Genomic DNA, 26821 nt, shown 5'->3' on the forward strand with positions numbered 1-26821 from the left:
GACAGCCTCCTAAAGATCCTTTACCTTTGGCCTTTATGCAAGCAGCCAGAAGGATGCTGCAGAATACGAGGCTGGTGCCAGAAGGGACCTTCAGCCTCGCAGAGACCACGACCCTCATTCCTCTCCGTGAGATTGCCCACAGGCCCATCACAAAAGACTCAGCAGCCTTGGCAGCCACACCATGTTTTAGGCTTCTACATTTAAGTAGGGTGTTAGCCCCCAGTTATCCTGCCTGGCTTTGTAGCAAGTTAACAAATCTGTTCCTGCCTAGCAGAGATGTAGCAAGACAGCGTCACGAGGGTGGTGACTAAAAGAGGGACAACGTGTTTAAGTGTTTTAAGACTTCTGTGGTTGAGGGTGGGGGAATAAAGGAGGAAAAGGAATCAAGAAAATAAGGATGTGAATTGAAATCAACTTCAGCCCTTCCTCCCATCTTTTTTGCCCATATCTGGGAATATTAATATACAGAAATCCTCAGACAAAACTCATTTCTTTTTAGTGACCTAGAAAGGAGAAAAACTTTCAAGAAAACTACATTTCACTCAAAATTAATATTAAATGTTTAAAACACTCAATTAAGGAACCCAAACTACCTTTATTCTACTTCAATAAATGCCCTCAAAAATTTTGATGTGTTTATTCACCTGTCAGTGCACTTCCTCAGCACTATCATTAAGCTCTCTCCCTTTCTTCCCAAGGGAGGTAAGGAAGCCTGCTTTCTAAGCCAACGTTTTTCTTACCTGTCTCAGGATATACTCTCTCAGTTCTTCCACTGTTAGACTGGAGTTCAGGATGCCACGGATCTGCATCCCAACTGCCTACTGCCCCAGGGATCAAACTCCCCTATCTTACCCATGTGGAAACTGGGGGACCAGTGTCCCTCTTAAGAGCTGAAAATATATTTAAGTATTGAGTAGTGTATGTTTTTTTCTATTTTGTTTTGTTTTTAAGATCCAGGAAAAGAGCTGAACAAGTTTTCAGAGGGTTCCTTAGTCTTTGTGCAGCTCCAGGTATACATTCTCACTACATCTGATGTGATAGCATTTATTCGTTTGTTGATTGATTGGCATTGGACTTTCAACATCCAGACTGAACGTGAAAACTACACTAAGTAGCAAAAGGTAAGCTCGAGTTACTGCTTCTCATGGACAACGTACTCACCAGAACACGTGCCGGTAGGACTTGTGAGGAAGACGGGGCAGCTTTCTTTGTGCTATAGTAAACCGGACTCTTCTCGGATTCGATGTTAGTTCGCCCATGCCGTGGGAAAAGCGAAGGAGGGATCTGTTCATATTTTCATGAGTAGTGATCAGATGATATAGTCTACATCCTCACTGAAAAGTCAAAGCGAAAAATCACAAGAGTCGTAAACCATCTATCAGCCATACCAGCTAGCACAGGTTTGAATCAAACTTGGCTGCGTGTGGACATGGTAGTGACAATGCCCAGGGAGGAGCCTGTCTACAGATTTAGCTACTGGTGCAGCTCTGTCTCATAGTCAATTATTCCTAGATAAAATAACTTCATTCTGGCATATAAACTTCAATCCATTCTCAGTCAGTACGTGCACATCAGTGACAGTGCAGCTGCAGTAACTCAGCAGTGCCGTTGTACCAGGCTGCTCCCTGCTCTGACAGCCCGAGCCCGAAGCAGAGATGCTGCATTTCTGCAGCACTGGTATGGAGATGGCACCCAAGTGATTTTTTCATGTTGCCAGCCGGCCTGAAGCAGACATCGGCCTTCTATTAAAGCTGTGGTGAAGGAGCAGCCTCAGGAACAGTCAGGAGGGCTCCAGTAAGGCCTACGTTTTGCAGGGTCTATCGCAACCCACTCCCTCTGCTGTCTCCTCTTATTTAATATGGCCTGCATTAGAGCAAGAGCTTTTCTAGGTATTTCTGGTCTCATGATTGACTGCTTGTGATTGTCATATGAGTAGTTAGTATGTCCCTCTGCATTAGCCAGAATGACTATTTTTAGTAGGCAAGAAAGCAGCAGGGAGGTAGAGATTTCAGTTGAGTGCACTACAACCTTCTGTTATTCATAGATGGAAGCACTTTTTGGCACTTTCATTAAAACCATTAGGTTAACAAATGCTGTTTGCTTTTCTCTTCAGAAAGACCTGTATCAACACATAATTCCACTTGGAATGTGCTGAAGTACTGTTTTACCCTGCAGTAGGGAATAAAAGAGCTCACCTTGCAGTGTCATTCATAAAAGCAGTGCAACGCACTATTAACAGATGTGACATCCCTGATAGTTAAGTTAGCATCTTGCAAAAGAAAAATAGAGCTTACTAAGTTATACTGAAAATTACTGAGATGGAAGAGAATAGGTAGAGTAATTTAGGTCTAATTTGAACATCAAGTTCAATTGAATTTGTCCTGAGCATGATCTGGTGCAGAATAACATTTGCTGTTTTACAGAAGCTAATGATAGTGCTTTATATCTGTCTTTTCTCCTTCTCTCTCCATAACTTTGGCTCTTGTTTCTAGGTCAAACTGTCACTTCTTGTAAACAACTCAAACATGCCTCTGAAGGCCTCCCAGAATACAGCACTGGCAGAGCCCTGCTCCACAGGCTGGACCTTTGCTTTCCGTCCTAAGGCAAAGCACAGCTTGTGCTTAGCTTGAACCACAGGAGGATGGGGGAGAACATCACTCGTTTTTTCGGAAGTATAGCGGCAGTGACATTAAGAGAATCACTTTGCTAGTACCACTTGCTTCAGAAACCACTATGAGGCCTAGGAGAACACTTTTGTTTTTTTAATTCAAGATATACTAGTGTTTCCTCCATCGAAACATGCTTGCAAACATTCTCTTCTCCCCATTAAGACAGGCCTTAATTAGTATGCACAAAATAGTTTGAGGCATGTAACAGCTTTTTCTCCATGTATAAACAGTAGCTATGAGGTTGCTGTTCCGTCATATTCAGTATTACACCTCTCCCACCCTCCAAATCAGGACACTTAAAAAGTGCCGTTAGGATATAGGAGTCAGCCTTTTAGCCTCTCCCTCAAAAAGAGGGCTAGCTGACATCATGAAATAATTTGAATCCAGAAACACAAGCTCTGAAGGGAGGAGACCTTTTTCATGGGGCTTGGGATGGAGTTACAGAAGGCAGCAACACTGCAGTTTACGAGTTTTACCAGCTCCATTTGGGGCTTCCATTCGTACGCCAGAGATGTCTTAGCTGACACAGTCACCTCCAGAACATGTTTTGATAGTCCCCTGAGCTCCATTCTCCACTCTCCTATGTATTTATACCTTCACAGTATTTGTAAACTAAATTGTTTTTCTTGCCTTTACTAAAGGCCCTTCTCAGTGCTACAGTAAGAATACCAAACTTACTGCTTGCTGCTGTTTGTTCTTCCCCTCTACCCCTTTTTTTTGTTTGTTTCTAGGGCTATTGCCCTTAATTACAGTGTTTGGGAATCTAACAGTGATCAAAAGATACAGATTCAGTTTTGAGGAGTTCATCTAGCAGAATAAGAAGAAATTTAATTACTTTTTATATTTAAATTGAATCATGTTTCTTTGAAAAGAAACATTCCCTGTCCCCTTTCAAAAGGAGCTGGTTTGCTGTGGTATACTAGAGATTAAAGCGTGAAAAAAAATTCCCCATAGATTCTGAACAGTGCATTTGCAAAACTAATAACATTGTTACAGGAACGATTACCTATTTGGCTAGTGAATATTTTACGCAAGTCAAATGACTAACAGTCCAGTGAATATCTTAGCAAACTCCAATACAGTCCTGACAGTGACAGGAATTATTTTATCATTTTGTAGCTGTTTAGCAATCTAGAAAGAACCAGTAATTTCACCACTATTTGTAGTGAATCAGTGCCAAAAGACAAAATAAACCAGTCATAGGTAGCTGAAGACTTCAGATCACAGCTATGAACATTTAACTACTGCACCCCTCCCTCCCCCAAAAACAGTTCTCCAGAAATAATTTGAAGCGTATGCACATTCTTACAATGAATTCACATAGTATGCACGAACTAGCTTTTGTGAGCATTCATTCTTTCCATACTGGGGGAAGAGCACATCATACCAATCTTATTCTCATACCTACTCTCTAAGAAATCAATTTCAGTAAGAAGTTGGTTGTGAAAATATGCTCAGTCTTTGTGAAATACTTTGGCAGTGCTACAGAGGCCCACGATCAATAATCCAATATATAGCTTGGATGATGAACAGCAAATAATCTTGCAGCTACACATGTAATAGCCAAGGATAAACTGCTTCTTTAGAATCAACAAGTTTGCTGGAGAGAGATAGGATGCAACGATTTAATTAAGCAGTTTGCAGACATTAGAAATGTTTTAATGTCACTCATTCAATTAATCAGGAGAATCATTTCTGTTCTGTATCAGCTTTCCCTATAAGAATTTCAAAAACAAATCTGAAAAGAATAATTTGAGAAAGGCAATCCAAACTTGATTATCCCCAATCTAATAAAAGCAGAGGGTAGTGATAAGAGTGCTTCACCTGCATTTTAACACCAAACTCAAGCCCAGTATTTGCATAGATTGCGTTTTCTTTCTTCCTATTACAGATAACAGCAGTTATCTATCTTTTCTGTTTGTCATAGTAGTAACAGAGGAAGTGCAAGCTATTTTGGAAGGGCAGTCTTACTCAAAGTTCAAGTCCTAAGCAGTATTGTAACATGTTCTGGGAAACGGGTAGTTATTTTCTCTAGAAGTTTTCCCACTCTGCATTTACAACACACAAAGCACATAATTGTTTCAAGTTGCCTAGCACACAACCTCCTGGTGCCCACAATATTAGACCAAAGGCCACGGGCAAGTACTCAGCAACCGTCACACTGAACATTATTGCTTTTGTTTCCTCCTTTTTTTTTTTTTTTTTTTTTTTTTTTTTTTTTTTTTTTTGGAGGGAGATGGATGTATTGCCACACCTATTTTCCTTTAACTAGTCTTTAAAAACTGATCCAAAAGTCACACTGGGAAGAAGGGTTTCCCATTCAGGATTCTAAGAGAAGTACATGAAAATTTTTCTAACAGTTCAATAAGTTAGAAGTTTACCTGACTCATGCTAACCAGAAAATATTTCAGCTGAATTACGGTCATAAAATATATTTCAAAGTTGTAATTTACAAGCACAATTGTACAACTCCAGGGCAGACAGCACACCTGGAAGTACTATTTGAATTTCTCAGTAGAAGAGAGCTTCCTGTATCACCTTTCTCATATGAGATAACTGAAATCAGTAACTGTGGAAGTAGCAAAAGAGTAGCATACAAACCATCAGAATCTGTGGAAGCACAAAAGTATGAGGAGTTAACTTTGTTCTTTCAGGTTTTTTTTAATCTGTTTTTGTACTGACGGCTGATTTATTGTAACACTGTTTACCACTGTACCTACAGACAGGAAAGTTACTTCAGCTGAAGACAGTCTTTGAAAGCCATCTTGCCACACTTCACTGAGCTCTTACAAGATGGAATACATTTTCTAACTTTTTAATAACAAAAATGGCTAAGTGATTTGCCAAAGCAATTTACAGCTGGCAAGAGAGTCAGGAACACTGCTACATGCACTAGACAGTATGCATTTCCACAGCAGTAAAACAGAAAAAGCAACCCAGGGAAAAGGCAACTCAAACTTAGCTTACTCAGGTATACTTTTATGGTCACAATATCAACATAAAGATAACCAGCTATGTTTTTATATGTAAAATAAAATCAAACATTTGCCATCTTTCAAATATTTTATTTTAGTACTTTTAAATATGTTTTAATACAACAAAGATATAAAACAATATATTAATTCAATCTGAGTTTAGAATCAAAACAATATTTACTTATTTACAGTACTTGCTTTAAACTTCACTGGCATTCCTTCCAGCTGTTACGTAATACTAGTTTCTCTGTGAGAACAAAATTGATTTAACTGTTCAGTGTGAAAAGTCATGTTTCTACATGCCTATTATGGTACATACTGTGTACAATGCAGTTGGTGATTTCTCACATTTGACATATTTCTCATTTAAGAAAACTGAATTGAGAGACACCAAAACTAAGTTACAGTAAGTCTTTATGCAGTCACTTGGCTAACAGGTCAGGTTACTGTGCTCTGCATTTAACACCTTAAGTTCTTACACACCTACTACAAACTGGCTTTGAAAACGTGCATATCTCTAAATTATGTACGCTCTATTCACTGCAACTTTAAGATACAAATGGTAAGTAATGCAGGAAACTGCTATATGAGAAGTTCAGTGTTCACAATACTATAGTGTTTGAAGGGTTGTAAGGGCTTTGGAGGGGCATGTTTTTCTTAAAACAATGAGCAAGACACCTGTAGGTTCACTCCAAAGGACATTTTTTCCAGAAATACTGTTTCAACTAGAATAGTGACAACAACAAATATGCATCAGAAGTAGTAATCTATATGGATCACCAGTGGTCTACCAATTAAATCCCGATTCAAAAAGTCTTACACAACATAATTCAGAGTGTGTGCTGGCTCACTGCTAGGACTTCTGTCAAATAAACTCCCTTCACAAGATCATGATAGCTTTGTAGTTACAGGTCAACTTTCTAATAAGTAATTCTAGATTATTCAAACCAAAACCGAAAAAGTCAACGTCTTCCACAGATTCCAGCAAATTCTCCCACCTCTTCAGTGGAGGTTATGTAGACAGAATGAAATACTATTTGTCATAGTCATAATTGGTTACTTTTCTGATGTTACACTCCAAGTCCACAAAACTCACATTTATTTATTCAAGATATCTGGTATTTCTTCAAATATATGTTTAATGATTAAGATTCAGCTCCACAATAGTTTTGGTGCTTGCAAACCTCAGCAGACATTAAAAAGTACATGAAAAAGGAGCTAAATAGAAACAAACAAGTAACACTGAAGTGTGCAATCACTGCTAAAAAAGATACTGCCACAAGAGACTTGTGTGCATCTCAGGAGTTCCATCCTTCCCTCTTTCTCTCAGATATTCTTTCTGGCATTAAGAGATACCACATATAGCTAGCCATACAGAAGAAAAAAAAAAGAATGAGTATAGGAACCTGTAGTTTCATCCTTGTTGAAGGACTTTAATACTGCTAAATAACACTTCATTTAACGTTTGCAGCTGAAATAGCTTTTTTTCAATTAATTTCACCAATTTCTGCTTCTTAAAACAACTACCAAGGTTTTTGTTGCACTTTTTTTTGTTTGTTTGTTTGGTTTTTTTTTTTTTTTTTTTTACAAAGCTTTTTTTTTCTCAGAACATTTATGTAGTATTAGAAATTCTACTGGAACATGTTTTCTTTTATGACAGACAAAGAGTCAGGGTAAACTGAAAAGAAAATGACATTATCTATTCCCATTACAGTATCAGTATACCATGCACAGTATGCACTTGCCCTAATCCAAAAAGAGGCTTAAATTTAACAGGTAACCCTCACTGAAGTTAGTAATTAGTGATTTGCTTAGAGTTAAGCATATAGTTTGTACTTAGAGAATCCATAAGTCTATCACCTTCGTATCACCTAAGTCTGTGCATATATATATGTCCACACATCCACTCCAAATATATCCCAAACTCATAGCACTAAGGAACAGCTTAGGACTATTGCAAAGTCTCAGGTATTACTGGATTTGCCAAATTACCAAGAAAAAGCATATAAAGCATGACCTTCTGCCTCTTTTGTATATCCAGAGTTATTCGAAGTTAGACTTTTGTACTTGATCAACTTGTGCACTTGATAGTACCTGACCCACGTTCTTGTTAGTCACTTGCACTCCCTGGGTAAAGAACTGATCATTCATCACTCCGAATTCAGATGTGTGCACTTCCCCAGACCACACAAGATGACATGTGTAAGAAACAGATGCAGTAAGTTAAAGGAGGGCAAAGGGACTGGTGCATGAACATAAGGGAGAGGGATCAAGCTCAAACACATTTAACATCATCTCCAAGGGCCACCAACGTTCTGATGCCTTCACTTGAAAAGGCTTGTCAGCAGCAGAGAAGCAGTAAAACCCTTTTAAAGCATGGATTCTTTAAAAAGGAGGTACAGAATTGCAATCCTGTCAGTCACTTGTAGCTTGTTTCTATCTAATTAACAATAAAACTTATTCTACCAACTTTAAGGACTGACTTGTGCTATTTTGCAAGTGAAATCAAATATTCTGTCTGCTAATAATTTCAAGCCTTTCACTTGTGTGTTTACAGACAGACAAAATTACCTTCAAAAACCTAAGAGGACAATTATCCTGGCAATATTTTAACCCAATCCAGTCCTCACAAAACCAACCTTTGTATACCATGCATCTTGGACACATATATAGCATCAAGGGAATCAGCACAAAAGAACACATTTCTTTTAAAAAAACACCGATAGGCAATGCTGACTTAACACACTGATTTACTTAACAGAATTTGAGAAAATAAATTCAGAAAGAAGCCTTATGTTTCAAAGTATTTGAACTTAATAAAAAACCCTAGTATTGAAATGACACCTTTACTTTATGTAAACACCATTACACTGGGCTATACTTTAAAACCGTGCTGCGTTACTAACTTTCAAAATAATTTTTTCAATGCAGACATAGGTGTGCCAGTTAGCACTGACATGGTTCTTTTCAGAAGCAACAGCTTTGCAAGTTTAATTGCATACCTTTCCCCATGTTATAACTCAGAATACAACCCTGCACATCACGAAAACAGGCAGTTTCTTAAGAGTATAAAGCAGCATTCATAACTGTGTATGCATTGCAAAGGCAAATATAAATTAATAAATAAAACTTACATCAAGTCTCAAGAGGAATGTTCAAATCAGAAAGGTAAGGACAGCAAATGAGCAAGTCTTTCACAATATATTCTCTTTTTTCGTTAAATATAAGCATACTCCCCCAATTTGGATGGCAGGAGCCATTAGGCTATGCTGGATTAAACAATGCAGTATTATACTCACAATTTTGCTAAAAGTTGGAATGTTACAAATACAAAGGTCTGCAGAATAGTACAACATATGTGTGCTCAATGCACTTGGTGCAGATACTCTAAGATGCACAATTCCTCTGTGAAATAGGAGCTAAATTAAGTTACAAAAGTAATATATTATGAAGAGAGGAAGATTGTCAAGTTAGTAATTACTTCTAATACAAACCAGGTTTAGAAAAGGAACACAGAGAAGTAGATGACAGGTTACAAACCTCCAAATACAAAACTGCCTTGCAAGACTCCACCAAAGGGATTCTTTTCCATGCAAATATATGTACATTATGGTCATAAGCGAGACTGTACCAAGCTGGAAAAGTGTCATGCAGCTTTCCAAGGCTAACTTACACTACCTTCCACACATACCACCTATTCTGAAACTGCAGTAAGTAAAAGGGCTATACACTTTTTGCAAGTTGCAACTTCTACCTATCAGGCAAAATCTCATCAGCATAAACATAATTTCAAATCTCATCCACCAATGGTAGTATTGTCTTCTTACAAACCACTGCATGAAAAGCCACCAACTGTGTGACCCTTGCTTACACATCATGGGCTCAGAGTGATTTTTATAACTAGAACTCAACTGCTTATGGTACTTTTATCTTTCAGTGTAGTAAATGAACAACTTAAATTAAGAACTAGTCTTTTTTCATACTCGTTAGAAGAACAATACTGTATATATATCCAGAGATATTCACCATATTGTTGACACCAGAGAGATAAAACACACTTTAAAATAGAAAGATCAATATGAGCACTACCTCCAAAACTCACTATTACGCTTTTCCTGAAAGAGTTACTACATGCATTTTCCCCACTGATTTACGGGACAGTAAGATACGTGAAGGTAACTTATATTTTTCCAATGTTAAAGAGCTGCTCATAAAAAGCATGCATAGGTCTGGATATAAAGCAATTAAAACCACACAGAAAAGTTATTTTGTGGCTTTAAAAGCACTAGAGCTAAGTTAACTTTCAGTGGATGCAGCATTTATTTCTAACTCATTTATTGAAACACAAAAGGGAAAACTTGCAAGTGCTAGAACAACCGTATAGACAGTCAAGACTTGACTAAATAAGCTCTCTCTCTCTCAAAAAAATAACAACAACAAAACCCAACAACATGTCTTCACTACATACCCACAAAGCAGACTTTCATTTTTGGCATCCTGTAGGCAGACCATTTATATTCTCAATTATACTTTAAGACTTGTCACTTAACAGTTGAGAGACCCTTTCAGCAAGGAACATCTGCATTCCTCATTATGACACAATACTCCTCAATCTTTAAGTATACACAGTTAATTTTAAAAATTAAACTACTTATGACTGTTTTAAAGGAAAGTCAATGTAAAGTCAATTTTTAAGTCAGTATGTGTAAAGGCTGACATGTCAGATAATGGAGAATATTTGGACCTATAAAGGATACACTATATTCAGTACAAGCACATATCTGAGGTTAGTTACTTAAACATTCACATAGAACCTTACTAAGGGTAACAGTCTTCTAGTTCACATTCATGATTCAGCAATTGCCTTTACCCATCCCTGTCTTGCTTTCTATTTAAGCGAAAACAAAACAAAACACATCCCCTGTGAAGTATGGGTAGCCCGTTCTATGACCAAGAATTGTAAGAAATGAGACACGGAAGAGGAGACCACGGAGTGAAAAATGTTATTTTATATCCCCCCAGCTAGCCTTGTAGGTTCTTAGTCATAATGCTTCATAAAAATCTGAATTAACCCATACACTCTTCAGCCAATCAATCTTTTCAGTATTGTAGGTTTTGAAAAAGGCCAGCAATACTCATTGGGAACAGTACCATTAACATTGCATTCAAAAAATGAAAACATAGGAAACCAGATCCTTGCTCTCCTACTCTGTTGATATGCTCTAGTATTAGCCAATGTATGATAATACAAGAAGAGTCTTGTAGTGATGTAAAAGGCAATGAAGACATCTATAGAATAATGTTCATGTGCGGCCAAAATGAAGAAGATTCCAAAGAGATTCAGGACCCAGGACAAAGTATGCAAGAAGTTCCAGCTCCTTGGTGTATCTAGGAGAAAAAAGAAAGTGACTAACCGGACTGTCTCAAAAACCTGAGTTATTACTAAACTCATTCCTAGACAATGGAAGTTTACAGACAGGTTTTTAATCCACAAATGTGATTAACGTTACTGCCTTCATCTGGAAAGCCTGTTTATATCTACTGGTCCAATACTTCAATGACAACAAGCACAAGTTGTAAATGTCAATTACTTCATCACTTAATTTACAAATACACCTGTTGTTATTCATCTCTGGATCAATGGAGCATCCGAAAATAATTTAGGGACATGCAAAGCTCAATTCCTTGTCCACCACACTTCTGTTAATGAAAATCATGCCTTATATAGTATTAAAGGAGGAAAAAATGTCATAAAGCATTTATAATTCTGCTATTGCAGTCATTCCATCATAGTTGAACTCTAATTATCTTGGCTTGCTATATAATGCATCAAATTGCACTTCATAATTACAGAAGAGCATTACTGTGTGATATCTTCTCATTCATTTTGAGATTTTATATTTTGGCTGTACAGATTATACTAAAGGAACACCTAGCCTGGGATCTTGTCTGACAGAGGTCACTGGCAGATATGTAATGAAGTGTGTAAGGAACAGACAAGCATGAGTGATACCTTCCCCAATATTCTCCCAGTAGTGAACTAGAAAGCCTTTCCAAATTTCTTTGCTCACATGTTTTTTCAAGTGTGCCCTGTTTATTCTTCCACTAACCCACATGGTGCTGTTCCTTCCCTGTCTGGAATAGAACAGTCATGAACCTGAGAAAGAGCACAGCAATCTCAATGCATCTCTCTTAGCTTTAAAGCTGCACCCTGTGCCTTCGGTTGATGGCAAGCAATATATACTCTTAATACTTAAGGATATTTAAGTATTGACACTCTGTACTTACATTCTGTGACAAAGAAGTTGAGCATGGTCAGGACAACAGTATGGCCACTGAACATATAATCTCCACACGTATGTACTCCAGTCAGAGTCATACCAAAGCCACTCCATATTGCAAATGCCCGCTGGAGTTTTGCCCAAACATTGCCATACAACTAAAAAACAGTGACATTAACCTTTAGTATTTTTTAAAAAAAAACATTATCTCCTTAAAGTTATACCATAGATAACTGAACATTAGATATACGTACTGCTAGACAGCTAACATCATTTATCTTTTTTGGCTTTTATTAAAATACAGGTTAGCACACATTTGCATTTTATTGAGGCATAGTAAGTCATATTAGTAACTATATCTCTGACAAATCCTGGAATTTAGAGCAAGTATTTTGTTGCAAGTGATTTACATACCAAGTCTGCCACCAGCTTCCTGGAATGTATACTACCTCCCAATGCATCATTGTCAAGCTTCCAATACTAAGCTCAAACATGTTGCAATTAAAAGTTAGGATAAAAACATGAAATCCCATGTTCTATACCTCTTCTTAAAAGGGGTGAAGCCATGCATCCAACACAACAAAGATGCAATTACTCCACATTCGGCCTTTCCTCATTAAGTCAGTGCCTTAGGTTCACATTTCTCTGATGTATCCTCTCCAGTTTATATTGTGAAATGTCCTGAACACCGCCTTCTACCTTCCCCAAATAACTATCTCCTCTGGTAGCATATGCCTCTAAGATCTCTAAAAAGAATGTGTACCTGCATAATGGAAATGGGGGGGCGGGGGGGGGGAAGGGGGGAGGAAACGGGACATGCTGTTCTTACAAACACACATCTAACACGATGGTCACAACAACCTTAACCATAGATTAAATTACAAAAAAATGGGAAACAAAATTTTAAAGTGTTTGTTTGTTTTACCTTTCCAGTACACTGCAGGTGCTGGCCTGGCACAGAGAGTGAGGTAACGAACATTGTAATGCAACGTAATAAGAATACTGTCCCCATGAGGCTGCACAGCCTTCGCAGAAGTATAGATCTGGGAAAAATACATAGAAACTCACAGTAAGAATCCTAATATATTGTATTATTAGATTAAGAAAGTGATGAAAGCAGCTTTTTCACATCCCCAACTTAATCCCATGCAGTCATTTCACTATTGTTCCCCAAGCTTCATCACAAGTTTGTTTGTGTGTTGTTGTTTTTTTTCTTTTAATTGGTACTATAAAGGTATGGGTCCACAGGACAGGATGAGACAACGTAACAAGCTCACTGCCACCAAAAAGGATAGCCCCATTCCTCTAAAGCTGCATTTATACTAGCTTTGACACTCACGTGTTCTGTTAGTGAACAGATAAAACTTGATAAATTTGTAAAAATCTAATTTAAAACATGCACACACAAAGAGACTTTCTCCCTTCAGTGGCAGCAAGCTGCTAGGTTGGCTCGGTCATCTTGTGGTTTTTCATTCTTGTAGAATTTTCTTATGCACAAAATTGTTACAGTATGAGAGTATATACAGCTCCCTGAAATACATCGGTTCTAAAGGAAATTGCATATAGAATTAGTAGAAAAGTACATTTAGCCTTCATAAGGTTCACAAGTCTACATTCTTAATTAAATACTCCCTAGCCCATTTTAATAGAGACATATTAAAAGTATATCAGCTTTTCTTATTGAAAGAAAAGTCATAAAGAGTCATAAATTCTAGTAATGGCCCTTTCTTTGAATCAAGGCACCAGTTAATTTGAATTTACATATATGCCATACCTGTGTTTGTGAAGGAGAAGAACCAACAGCCAAATATAGCAAAGAACTACGCCACACACTTCAGTCATAGCAAAAGCCCATGGTATCCTAGGGACACTAAAACAATGATGAATCAAGAACGTTAACTTACAATATAAAAGCCTAGTTGTTCTTTCTAGTCTCAGTATTTAGAATACAGGCATGTAAATTTGTAAGCTCTAACTACAGAACTAACTTGCATTACTCTGAAAACAGTTTAAATTACAACCAAAAATTGCTAACACACAAACTTTAATTTGTTAGCCTAGATTAGGCATGATTTATATTCATTTTTAATTACCTTATCTCTTTGTAATAATTTTTTTTTCCCGGCAGACACACACATGTAATTCACCAAGTCGAAGAAAATCTGTAGGATACTTTCTAATACTTTAGATGTGTGATTCCCTACCAAGATGTGTTCCTTTATCATCCAGTTTCCAATGATCTTTTCCATCCCGACACATTAACTTGCACCATGTGTCTTATGCTGCATTTGCAAGAATGCCATGTCAACACAATTAATGAAATGCTGCAAAGTTTAAAACCATAAATATATGTAATGAAGTAGGACTGCATAGAAAAGTATTAGGAAAAAAATTACTTTCAAAGTTAGATTTCAGTGATAATCACTGTATGCAAACCTTTTAGCCTTGCTTGTCAAAATATTTGATGAGCTTCTTGCACTAGTAACAATTTCCACTCTGCAACTTCACCAAAATACAGATTGACAGATTTCAGCAGAGTCTGTTCCTCAAAATTCTGCGTCCCCTTTGATACGAAGAGGTATCAAAGCGCTGCTCAAATGCTGGCTCTGCAGTAATCCTCTGGCTTCGGTTCGTGGGCTGCTGCTCTCCGCCCTCATCCATCCTCCTGCACACTGCGTGCTGTGTTAGCGCCTGGGAACAGAGTCCAGCAATGCCGTAACCCCCAGTTTCCCTCCTCCTTTCTACTTGGCTGGTGTGGTCAATCCTTGCCAAGTGATATCTACATTTGTAGTGGATTTTGCACACTTATTCAAAAGATTAGCCCTACTGACTTCACTAAAACAATTAATGAAAATAGAGTTTACTGGCAGGAATAAGGATAAGGAGACCACAAGACTAAACTCTTAGACAGTTTATCTCATCTTAAACTCTGTAGACATTAAGTTCTCTATGGTGTAATTGCACATCCTCAAACAGACCATTTATCCCCTATTAAATTTCCAGCCAATGACTAGAATTTCACCTTTGTGATTGTGTATCTTTTCAGACTGAAGGGGAATATTTTCTTCAACATTAAAAAATGAGCAGACGCTGTGTAAATCATGACAATGTTTTAGTACATGGATACTCTGTGGTTAAAGATATGCTGTCTGTGAAGCCTACTTCAGTGTCCCTAAGCCATCTTCAACAAGCATACGGTGAAGAGACAGCACAAAAACAGTATCAGCACTATCACCTTTTAACTTTCTTGCTCACTGGCACTTGGCTTACCAGCCAACTCAAAGCAGAAGAAAGTGTACCTTCTGCACAAAGCCAGCCATCAGTGAGCTGCTGGGACTCACAGACAACTCAGAATTAAGACAAGGATATTCCTTCATTAAAAATTTTGCTACATCAAGACATTTAAAAACTTGATGGCAACATCTGGATTTAGCAAAAGTACACGGTGGCTTATCTATGCTAGCTGACTGCATTTTTTTATGTACAGAAATCAAGAGACAAATACATCCAAATTTATTTTAACAACATATCTCAGGCATGGTGGAGAGAACTTCAACATCCTCCAGGAACTCAGACAGCAATTTCTGCAGAAGATGCTCTTCCTCTCTAATTTCCCATGTAAAGAAACTACTTTGGATAGGTCAAACAAGTAAACTTATTATGAATGAAGCTAGGTTCTAACCCAAAAAGTTAATTTTCAGCTTTTATCAGTAGGACTATTCAAAGGCACAGGTCCTGTTTTCTTCCTTTAACTTTTCTCAAACAAAATTACGTAACGGGTTTCAAAAGAATGAAATGGTGTTTGCTTGAATACTCCACAAAATCTAATTTCTAGTTCTGCAATGACTAAAGACTACAGGATACATACAAGAATAAGATTAAAAAAAGGTTTAATCTTTGAGAGTCTCAAGCATTATAACAAAACCCTCAAGAAAAGTAAAAGTTCTTAAACTCACTGAAAGATGGACTTTTCAGCAAAGTAACCACCCCTTGCTGTTAAGATTGCAAGTTCAAGCTCTTAAGCAGGTTCCTCAAAACACATATACTAGACTGAGAGGATGGACGAATTTAATCCCTATATTGTAGTATTAGTTACTATTAGTAGTTAGCTAAAGCTGTAGAAATAAATATGAACTGGGTAGAACAATTCATTTTCTTTTCCCCTGAGAAGACTAAATCTCTGCTTCTAACTGCAGCACATTTCAATCTTAACAGAAGGGTCTAATACACTCAAATTATTATTTTGCAGAAGTATCTTCAAGAGCGTATGAAGCTTTTTAACAACCAAGAACAGACAACCTATGCTTTAACCATCAATTTATTGGTTTATTTTAAAAGAAAATTTCTTACCTGTCTAGAAATATGTCTGGCAGAGGTGGATATGTCTGCATGTCAGGTACTCGCTCATGTACTATAACCATAACAAATGATGTAAAACCAAACACTATGAAGACATACACACAACTTAACACTGTCTTCCAGTACTCTGGGTCCAACCTTCGCATACAGTGTTTGTTTTTTCCATTTGTGTATTGATACTGATCACCATTCAAGTCAGTAATTGGTCCATCATAGTCCCGAGGTACTTCACCGTTACAAAACCAATCTGTACCTTGAAGTGAACCAATATTAGGGCATGCTGTGCTAAGATGACTATCACTGCTGTAACCCAGCTCTTCTAGGACATCAATATGTTGTTTTTGTAGTTTGCGTATGGACAACATTAGCCTTTTGATATCCCCCAGGACTTTGATTTCTAAAGGAGGGGATCGTAAGTCATATTCAGTAAGTGTCAGTAATGTAATTCCATCTAGCCTGTGTCTATTGCACAAAATATCCACATATTCACAGAAGCCTTCTTCCTTCAGCCACTTGGCCACATTCTTGGTAGTCCAACGTCGAATGCAAAGCTGGTTATTGCCTGCCATCATCCTTCTCTATTCGCCAACAAAATTGACCTGTTATATATTGGAGAAAGACAAGACCGAAAAGTTTACTAAAGATTACTGAAATGTCAGTGTATCTTGTGCACTTCTAAATGCTTAATTAGCCAAAGAACTTTTACACGAGAGCTGGCTAAAAAAAAAAAAAAAAAAAAAAAAAAAAAGAAGTAGTAATTCATTATGTAAGTAGTAAAAAAAAATGCTTTAGACTTTTTTTTTTTTTTAATTAAGGCAAAACTAAATTCAGGTTATTTAACTCACTCCTAAACAGAAAAAGAAATTTAAAGTCACCCAGAAAAAGAATGTTTCCTAGGTATATCCAGTCTAGTTTTAGTCTCCTGTTTAAAAAAAAGTTTTATTATACTAGGCAATGAAAAAACAAAGATTAATCTATTTAAATATCTGCTTAAGTGTTATTCTTTTCTACTGTTTGCAGTTTCTAAACTAAGCAAGAAAGGAACCATATAAAACCAAACTAGGACTAAAATAGTACACTACAGATCCAAAACATTCCTCTGTTTCAAAAATACATACTGAAGCTTCGGTGGCTTGAATCCCCTGGTAAACTTAAGCCAAGGTATCTACAATAATTAGGTGCATTTTAATGGTGCAGACATCATATTTCAATATATGTTTCCTTTAAAGTAATTAAGATAGAAGTTTATTATGCTGGAAATCACTTGGGATACTCACCTTTTAAAATAACATTACTAGAAACTGAGCATTAGTTTTAATTCCAATCCCATCTTTAAAAGCAATGTGGTAATAGACACCATAACAGCCAAAGATAGGAAAAAAATGTATTCTCCATGAAGAGATTTCCTCAGTAACTGTTTTCCTGACTCTAAAGTATTGTTTGAAGGAAGGCAAGACATCTCAGCAACACTTTATTCATGTGGAACTGACAATTGTAAACTGTAGTGCTAGTCCATACCACCACAAGTAATTTAATATTTTTAGGAAAAAAGGCTACCAGTGATGTAAAACTAATAAAAAGCTTATCCAGTATTTAAGATCATAAGAACAGCAATACAGAATGAATTTGTGCATAATTTGTATTGGGTGGCTTATGTACAGGTACTCTCCAAGGAATGGCTATAGTTTTATGACTTTTCCATACTAGAAAGCATTTCATTTCCCAGATTCTTTCAGTCATGGTGACAACCAAATCACAAAAAGAGAAGATAATACAACACACTAGCTGCCACAAACATACCATTCAAGATTTTCAGAATGAAAATAAGAAAATGTTCTATTTTATCTATTCTTCAGCTTCTGTATGTAGTAAACATGCACTGAAAACCAGCACAAATATTCAACTTGAAGTTTTACACAGGGATGCAGCCTGTGAAAAGGGCTGAAAAGGCAGAACTCTTGGTCCCACCAAAAGTTCTTTCTTTCTCGCTTTCCTTCTTAAAAAGGCACTGTACCTATAATATTATTTTCAGAAAATTCATATTTGCTATTTTTAGAAGTAGCACTTCACACAATTCTGGGATGCAACTGTTTTTTCCAGCTTACATCTAATAGGACTGTATACTTTCTTCAATATTAGCAGAGATTCAATTTTGTCCATTAAGATTTCACATTAGCATGAAAGAAATATTTCAGAAGGAAACTGAGCGCACAAATCACAGTTGCCATTCCGAAGGATTAAGGGAGTGTTGCTTCTGTAGATACTCTTCTCACTGGGGTCAACAGTATACTGGAGAGTATGCACTTAATGCATAGGTTTAATTTCTTAAAACTCTATATATAGTCAATAAATATATAAACTTTAATACCTTGATATAAATAGCTGCCAAATCACCCATAAACCACTACTGGAGTCTCTGTATTTTCTATACTCTTCCTTCTCCATATAGGAGAGCAGCACACAAATGATTTGTGTAAATACTAACACCATTATACACAGCATATAAACATTATACAGAAGACTGATTTTAGTGAGTAATGAAATTGTCTGCATGTAATATTAAATAAAAACAGCTTCTACTTAAACTGACAAGTCTGCCACTTTATGCACCTGACATCCTTCTTGAACCCACAGTTTCTTCTTGGGGGGCGGGGGAGGGGGGGGACTAAGAGCTGGAAAAGGCATGGCCTTCTCTTCAAATGTAGACTTATTTATTAAGGTTATCAAAAAGACATTTTATTCTGGTTAGCAATATTTGTCCATTTCTGTGGTACTTTGCTACTTTTGAAAATCTCGTGCAACAACTCTTTCTCTACTCTGATTACATAGTTACTAGCAAAAGAAATTATAACATTTAATTTGTAATTAATGAACAGTGATAACTGACCTCTTTTGTACTACATCTTGTTTCATCTTAAGTAAAAAGTTCTACTGAAAGTTAAAACAAAACAAAAAAACAAACAAACAAAAAGCCCACCACACATCCATTTGAGTCACCTACCTGGACATCTAGCTTTTCTTACTCAGAAATATAGATGAAACACGGTAAGGATAGAATTCGTTAACTGTAACATTACATAGACTGTAATGCCGTAATCACTGCAAGTTTTCTACAAGCAGTGAATTTAAACACTGCCAAAAATTCACTCAGCTTACTGATTTGTCTTCTAACCAAAGCCACTTCAGAGGGTCAAGGCAGGAAATTCTCCTTAATCTACAAGAATTCTGTTTATGTGTTACAAGTCAAGAATCCTAACACCAACCTAGTATTTATTCATCTAGCATGGTAAGAATAAAACACAACTCCTATATTACATGCAATAAAAGTGACCTTTTAACACTGAGTAAGCATACCCCAAAATGTCAAAGGTCATTAGTGAAAGGGCTGGATCTGGGAGAAAGTCTGCATCAACTTATGATGCACCCAAGAGGACCTCCTCCTATTTTTAAATGCTGTCAAAGAAAAGAAAGTTGAGCAATTGAAAGACAAAGTATTCAAAAGGAACAAGCTCTTACACAATACACAAATGTAAACCATTCCACACGGCTCATACTGAATTTTGTTTTTATAGCAAAAGTTAAGTTTAGTTTTTATGACAACACACTTTCTTTAAACTTGGAAGCTGCAATCTCCTTCAGACTACTCACTTAGAGCCACTTTCATAGCCTACACAGTGAAAAGCACTTTTCCTAATAATCTTAGCACATGGAATACAACACAGATCTCTATGCTCAACTAGCAAATGTTCCTTTGTGAAGCTTAAGAAAATTGCCAACTTACAGTCCAAAAGCAGGAATATTCTATATCCAGGATAATCATGCCTTTTGGTAATTTCCTCACCCCCGTATTCAAACTTGGACTTCAATACAGATTTCATTTATGTTTTTAACATTATGAGTCTGCAATGCAAGACTGACCAATGAAACAGAAGAGATCAAGTCATCTAGATAATGGTACTTGTCTTAACAGAAAATAACACTGAAAACTACTTTCTTGCCTCCTACATTCCTGGCTTTATCTCTGAAACCACATAATGGAACATACACGAGTAATACGGAGCAAGCAGGAACTCAAGTGCCAGAGGGCAGAAGATAACTTTTTTCCCAACATCAGCAATGTCTGCAGCCAGCCAGTTATTTGCTTTCCTGTTACTGTGGTCTTACATTTGGTCAGTTCATCAGTAGTGCGTATCATGTTCCATTTCCCTTTTTCCTTCCCCAGCCTTTCTATTAGCAGCATGAACACAACTGAATGAGAACCTGTGTGTGTGCATGCACATATGCCTGTGTATAGGGCAATCTTCCTAAAAATATGTTATATTATGAGCCATGCATATTTCTAGAATTTGGCTAGGGCATTTTAAAAGACGAGGTGCCTGTCAGAGGCAGAGTATACTCCAGCTGTTAGCTCAGTATGTTTCCTAAATACTCATTTAAATATGGAAAATTACTCTCTCTCAAAATGATTATCCACAACGTGTATCATGTTTTCCGCTACTGAATTACTGCCAGTCAACCATTAAGTAGCTCTGTGTTTATAACTCTCTGAGCATACAGACTTTGAGTCAGTATATTGAGCTCAAAATGTGGAAAGCTGGATATGATTATCATTACTATAGCCAGAGAAAAGTAGCATTAACCTACTAACATTTGGCTGTGATCCTGTTACAGGAACAAAACTTGATTACACTAGAATCATAGCTGAAGGGTTAAATGAAATTCTAGTTATGTCTGCAGCACAGTGCATGATACTAACTGAATTAGTTTACTCCATATATGCATGCAAAATCCTACCAGCATCATTACTGTACCACGATCTGGTCATGCGTGCCTGGGAGGCAAAGCCTGTAGCTCTGTTTGCTGACAGACACGCTTCATGATTTCTTTTCCAAATAGGTTCAGATCTTGCCATCCTTGAGACGAATTTTAGGAAGGACAATGAAGAACTATCAGATCTCAAGTGATTTAACCTACATTTCTGCGTAGCAGGTTTCAAGCTGAAGTAGAGACAAGTCCAACTAACCCCCTCCTTTACTGCGTCAGCTGGCCTAAGAGTAAAAGACCTCACACCTCAGGTGAAAAGCTTTTCTGTACAAAGTCTGTCTGCTGTCTGCAGTGCAGACATGACCTAGGTTTGAGTACTTGGCTCCCCTGCACAAAAAAAGCCATAAACAAAAATGTACACTGAGCCAACTTGCAATAGTAATGCTACTGTCACATACCAATTTAGAAATGCTGCGCTAGAAAAAGAACATACAGCACTGCCTTGTTATGCATAGAAAGTCTCAGATTCTGTCGACTGGCATTAGAAGCTTGTCACTTGCTCTTCTTCAAAACTCTTGAAGTTCTTCAGTGCTTATTTAAGCAAACAGAATCAAAGGTTTCCTTGCAATAAGTATACATTAATGCAGTGATCTGATCCTTACCTAAATGCCACTATATGTAGTAAGATATCTCATAAACAAAAGGAGAAAAAGAAAACTTCCATAAATAAGACATGATTTTAAAGTTATTTTTAAATACAATAGCTACCCCTGTACATATGACTGATGAAGCACAGCACAAAAGCCAGTGAGAGATTGAAAAATTACGGAAATATTTTCCTGAAGCAAGTTTACAATAATTTCAAATGCAGAAATATTCCCATAAAATTTGCATTCTGTTTTTCTTAGGGACTTTGCAATCAGAGTTGTTTCATAAACATTTTTAGTAAGTGACATTATCAGCAGTTTTTAATTGTACTCAAAGGTCTTGGTGCTTTTTCTGAATGCAAGATAAAAAAAAAATCTCTTAAAGTAACACATCTAGCTTATTCTATGTTTTAAATTTTTAAACCACACAGGAATGTGTGTTTTTCTAGCATTACTTGTTAAAGTGCTGCACTGTGGAAAATAAATATAAAGTTTACACTTAGAATTTCAAAGATTTGCTCCATATGCTTAGAAGAGTCTTTCTGTTGGAAAGTAAAATTGACAGCAGGTATTACAGAAAATCCTGAAAGTTAAACATATTTGCCTTAAGAACCACTAAAGTGCTGTTACATATCGCAGCAAGCTGAATAGTACATGTACTGCTCCTTGACTTTTACACATCATTAAACCAAATGGGTTCTACTGTACTCAAGTGAATGCTCTTAACAGCTCACCTCTAATCTAATAACTAACCAACAAAACATTTTTCACCCTGCCACCATAATTCAAGGCACACAAGTGATTTTTAAACAACCGAACAAGTACTTTCCCACACAAGTTATCTTAGAACATAACTCAAGAGTATTTTATTAATATTTGTACAAGACCTTGAACATTTCACATGCTAAAAGTCAAATGTCAAGTTTTTTCGTTTTTTTTTTTCCCTCCACTCTTGCCTCCTCCAACCTCAAGAAATACTATATCCATCTGGTAACAGAATGTTTGCCGCTGCTTATCCAACTTACCAGAAAAGCAATGTGGGTTTGCTTCTCTCTTTCACCTCCTCCTTTTCTTCCCACCCCCTCACCTTAAGATGAAAATATGGGGGAGACATGAAAGATCTATATATCCAGATTAATACCAGAGCAATATCAGAAGTGCAACTGACTGTTCTTACTCTCTACAATCACTTATAGTCTGCTTCCTAGTCTATGGAAAATCTAGGAGCTCACTTTAGATGCATTAAATTAAATAAGAAAGGGATACCACTTCTAAAAATTATATGATTATAATTAAACATTTGTAACGTAATATGGCTTGTGTATCTCAAGCAACTTAGTGGACTGCAATACTGAGCTTCGTGCAAAGAAAAGTGACAGTGTAGAACCAGAAAGATTGCAACTTTAAGCCAACCAGTGTTTTTAATCGTATACCATGGAAAAAAAATCTGTCAAAAAGATCACGTAAAATAGCAAACAAAATAATGAATTCTTGCTCTTTACAGGTCTACCAAATGTTTCCTCCACATAAGTAGCTTTTTCACAGCTTAAGCTTATCTAATTTCCCAATGAATTTCTTTCTATAGAAAGGTATTTATGGGTATAAAATCACTTTGCCCCAATCCTGCAAGTTGATTTTGCCCTTTTCCATATCACACAAAGCAAGATAAAGAACAAGACCACAGGAATTTGCTTACCTCTGTTATCCAGCAAAAGGCACACCCTACCAAACATGAGAGGCATTTAAGCACCAGGAAAGGTCTTGCTGAGTTTTCGCCACTCCAGAGCACAGCATGATCAGCTGCTCTGTAGAGATGGCACATACAGTGTCCAGTTGCATGAAGGAGCTCTGTGGAGATGGAGCGTACTTTTTAGTGCACATAGATTCTTCCATCAATTTATCTTACAACACCAAATGCGTTTTTCTTCCTGAATTTTGCAAACGGAGGAGTCCAATACAAACTATCAGACCACTTCAACTTCAGTTATAAACGAAGAAAAAGGCAAACATTAAAACTGCCTCTCATTTGCCCCTTCTTCCATTAACTTACGGCTCTTGAAAAAAATAACCCTTTGAAACGTAATCACAACAAAAATTAGAAAGGCGTAACATCAGCAATAATTAATTGAATCGTTTGAGAGGCCACCTAATGCATTAGCTATGTAGATTTGGCAGACTGGATAACAATTCCTGCAAAGTTAACTTTCTAAACATGCGCAGGACTTAAATCCCTATTAAAAACGCCTGCTAAAGGCAGACTGCTCCATCTAATCATGAAGCTCAAAGAGCATGTAAAACAGCAGTGGCACTTTTCCACACTGCCTTGCTGATTAATCAAATCCTGCTTACTCAACCACTTTTTACAGAAAAACTAAATACTGTGCCTTCAAAAAAAAACAAGAAAAAGAAAAGTCACCAATTTTACACCACTGACTGAGGGAAAAAAGTTATCAGAATATCAGCTTTGACCTGGTATAACTGTTTCTACATCTAACTGTAGGACTAACACGCAACACAAATACTTGACATCATTTCTAGAAGCAACTGTTTTCTGTCAAGGCTAACGTAAGTATTAAAATCAAACGATCTGTCTCTCTTAACAGACCTACTACACTAACAGAGCACAGTAACACGGCACAGCTAAGCTGCCCGATATTTGACATATTCCTGTTTGGCAGACTATGGATTCTGCCACCAATCTGCTAAATGCTTGCACTGTCATCTGAAGAGGTTTTTTTATTGTTGACCAGTATCTACATAGAAGACTTGCACAGTTCACAAAAAATAACAAGTCACAGAGGCCCAGAAAGTGCTAAAACTCTCATCTTTGCTATCGAGCAGGAGAAGTTAGGAATACAGCCGGTTTTTAGCTTCTCCGCGGACTGCAGCCCCCGAGCCCCAGCGGGGCCCCAGCCCGACCTGCCGACTGACGCGAGCCGAGGAACAGCCTGAGGGGCCGCGCCCGTGGCAGGCAGCAGGCGGACGCCGGAGAAGCGACTGTTTCAGCACAGAGAAAACGCAACAGCAGCCCGGTTTTTCCTTCCCGGGCAGCCTCCGCCTGCACCGCCCCGCCCGGCCGCAGCGCTGCCCGCTCCCCCGCGTGGCTGAGGTGCAGTCGGGCCCCGAGGCGGCGGGCGGGGGGGCAGCGCCGGGAGCCGGTGCCCGGCGAAGGGCTCCCGGCCGAGGAGCGGCCCCGGCCCGACCCCGCGGCGACGACACGGCTGCCGCCGCGCGACCCCTACCCGTGCCGCGGCCGTGAACCGCCGCCCGAGCCGCCCCCGCGCCCTCACTTGTCGCGGTGGCGGCGGCGCTACGTGGCGGTGCCGCAGCGCCCGGCTGCGGGACGGGAGCGGCGGCGGCTTCGGCGCGTCCTCGCTCCCTCGGGCGGCAGCGGCGGCCACCGCAACCTCCCCATCCCCGGCCGGAAGTGGCAGCCACCGGCGCCAGCCCCGACCAGGCGGCGGAAGGGGCGGGGCCGGGGCGGGGCCGGGGCGCGGGCAGCTTCCGGGAGGGGCGGGGCGGCAGTTTCCCGCCCTCGGAGGCGGCCGTTAGCGCGGCGACGGGCCCGGCGTAGCCTGTGCCGCCCCGGCGGGGTCCCGGGCTGCCCGTTGAAGTCCCGCACTGAGGGCGGGGAGCCGGCGACGACTAGGCCTTCACCCGCGGCCTCGCTGATACCGGCCTGAGGCGCGAGAGGGGCTGCTGCCCCCCCCGGCACTGGCATGCTGTGCTAGGGCCCCTCGGCCCACAGGCACCTGTGCTAGTGGCCTCCTCATTAAACTCGCCCCAGCGTCCAGGCTGTACCAAGCCACAAAGAGTTCGTTGGGTCTGTCCTGCCTTAGAGCAGCGGGAATGAAGATGTAAAATTGTACTCTACAGGAAGATACTGTAGTGTGACGTTTTCTCCAGTATGATCTGTCTGTCTGTCTGCTGGGAAGTGCCTTACTACAGTCCAGACATGATGAAAGGGAAGTTTCCTACCGCATTAAGTAGAATTTTATTAAGCTGATGAATAAACATTTAGAATGATCCTTCTATCATTAAAAAAAAAACACTAGCGTAGTCATGAAAATATCCCCATCCTTCATTAAAGGCATCCCTCTGAAGAAAATAGAGAAAATTTGCAAAATCCTCTTAACGCTGCTATCAATATTCATATCACAGAAACTGTTGTGAAACGTTTTCCTCCCTCCTAGATGCACCATTTTTTTGCACCGTTATTCTTTTCTGAATAGAAAAAATAAATCTGAAAACTGGCACGTGGCCGACAGCACTTTGTCAATCATTTATCCGAGGTGATCCGAAGCACAGATGTGAACAGCACAAATGACTTATGAAAGCTTCAACAAGGCACCGTAACTTTAGGTGCTCCATAACCTATAAATAATACAAATGGAGAGGACAGATAAATTATAAACAAATGACTCCAGAAATAAATTTATTTTGTATATCAGCTGGCTGTGTTAGCAGTCAGCCCTTTGCAGCAGCATGATGCAGTCTGAAGAACACAGAACTAACTTTATTGCTGATGCAATTACAGCGAGGTCCAATGCAAGTCTCCTAAGTTGTAGCTTCAGTTGAAGTAAAAAGCGTAAGTGCCAGTGTAGCTCCATTAAGTTAATGAAACTCGCCATGTGAGAGAATTTGACCTTGAAATCTTTCTTCACAGAGAAAAAAGGCAATCTTTTGCAATCCTTGAGCATGTGTAAGTACAGTGAAAGAAAAGGAAATTTTGCATTTCAAAAGTCTTTGCAACTACATTGAGTTGTCAAGTCATTGAGTAGTCTAATGCAAATGTCCAAGATTGTACAGTATTTGTTTAGAATATACATTCTAAATAGGTGAAATAACAGGTATTCAAAAACGAGCTGGAAGAACTTCTGTCCCTTATTACATGTGCTGATCTTGGTTCAGAGATGCTTATCTCTATGCGGCCTGTTCCAGCTATCTTTTTTTTTCTTTTCTTTTTTCTTTTTTTTTTTTACACCAAATGTTACATAGTTTTCCTAATGAGCTGCTGAAGTTTGAGGGAATGTTTCTTCAGGATTTACTAGCCTCTGCAAACAGTGCAGGAATGAAGTGCTGCTTCAGTACTTACAATGTTCTCCTTGCCCTTCACATGCACTAGA

General features: G+C 38.4%; 1 protein-coding gene across 3 annotated transcripts; it reads right to left on the reverse strand.

The window, feature by feature from the left end:
- Positions 1–5754: 5754 nt before the first annotated feature.
- Positions 5755–25188, reverse strand: SAMD8 (sterile alpha motif domain containing 8). Of its 3 annotated transcripts, XM_064513834.1 has the most exons (8): positions 24986–25188; positions 23392–23543; positions 22721–22782; positions 16276–16883; positions 13700–13795; positions 12851–12968; positions 11933–12083; positions 5755–11032 (listed from the first exon to the last, which is right to left on the reverse strand). In XM_064513834.1, the coding sequence occupies exons 4-8, from the start codon at positions 16854–16856 to the stop codon at positions 10728–10730; spliced, it is 1251 nt and encodes a 416-aa protein (XP_064369904.1). In that variant the 5' UTR covers positions 16857–16883; positions 22721–22782; positions 23392–23543; positions 24986–25188; the 3' UTR covers positions 5755–10727. The 3 variants fall into 3 exon arrangements, with proteins under 3 accessions (XP_064369904.1, XP_025972536.1, XP_025972537.1); XM_026116751.2 differs by lacking the exon at positions 22721–22782; XM_026116752.2 differs by lacking the exon at positions 22721–22782 and having other exon boundaries at positions 24938–25188.
- Between the last annotated feature and the right edge of the window lie 1633 nt (positions 25189–26821).

The sequence above is a fragment of the Dromaius novaehollandiae genome, chromosome 6, assembly GCF_036370855.1.
Source record: "Dromaius novaehollandiae isolate bDroNov1 chromosome 6, bDroNov1.hap1, whole genome shotgun sequence".
Taxonomy (NCBI): domain Eukaryota; kingdom Metazoa; phylum Chordata; class Aves; order Casuariiformes; family Dromaiidae; genus Dromaius; species Dromaius novaehollandiae.

Bases quoted from the DNA above. Each gene is read 5' to 3' on its own strand.
- SAMD8 (XM_026116751.2), bottom strand. From the start codon at position 16,856: ATGATGGCAGGCAATAACCAGCTTTGCATTCGACGTTGGACTACCAAG. The intron at 12,969-13,699 runs GTATGGCATATA...TATTTTTCCCAG, and splicing joins CTTCTCCTTCACAAACACAG to ATCTATACTTCTGCGAAGGC. The intron at 11,033-11,932 runs GTAAGTACAGAG...TTTTTCTCCTAG, and splicing joins CAACTTCTTTGTCACAGAAT to ATACACCAAGGAGCTGGAAC.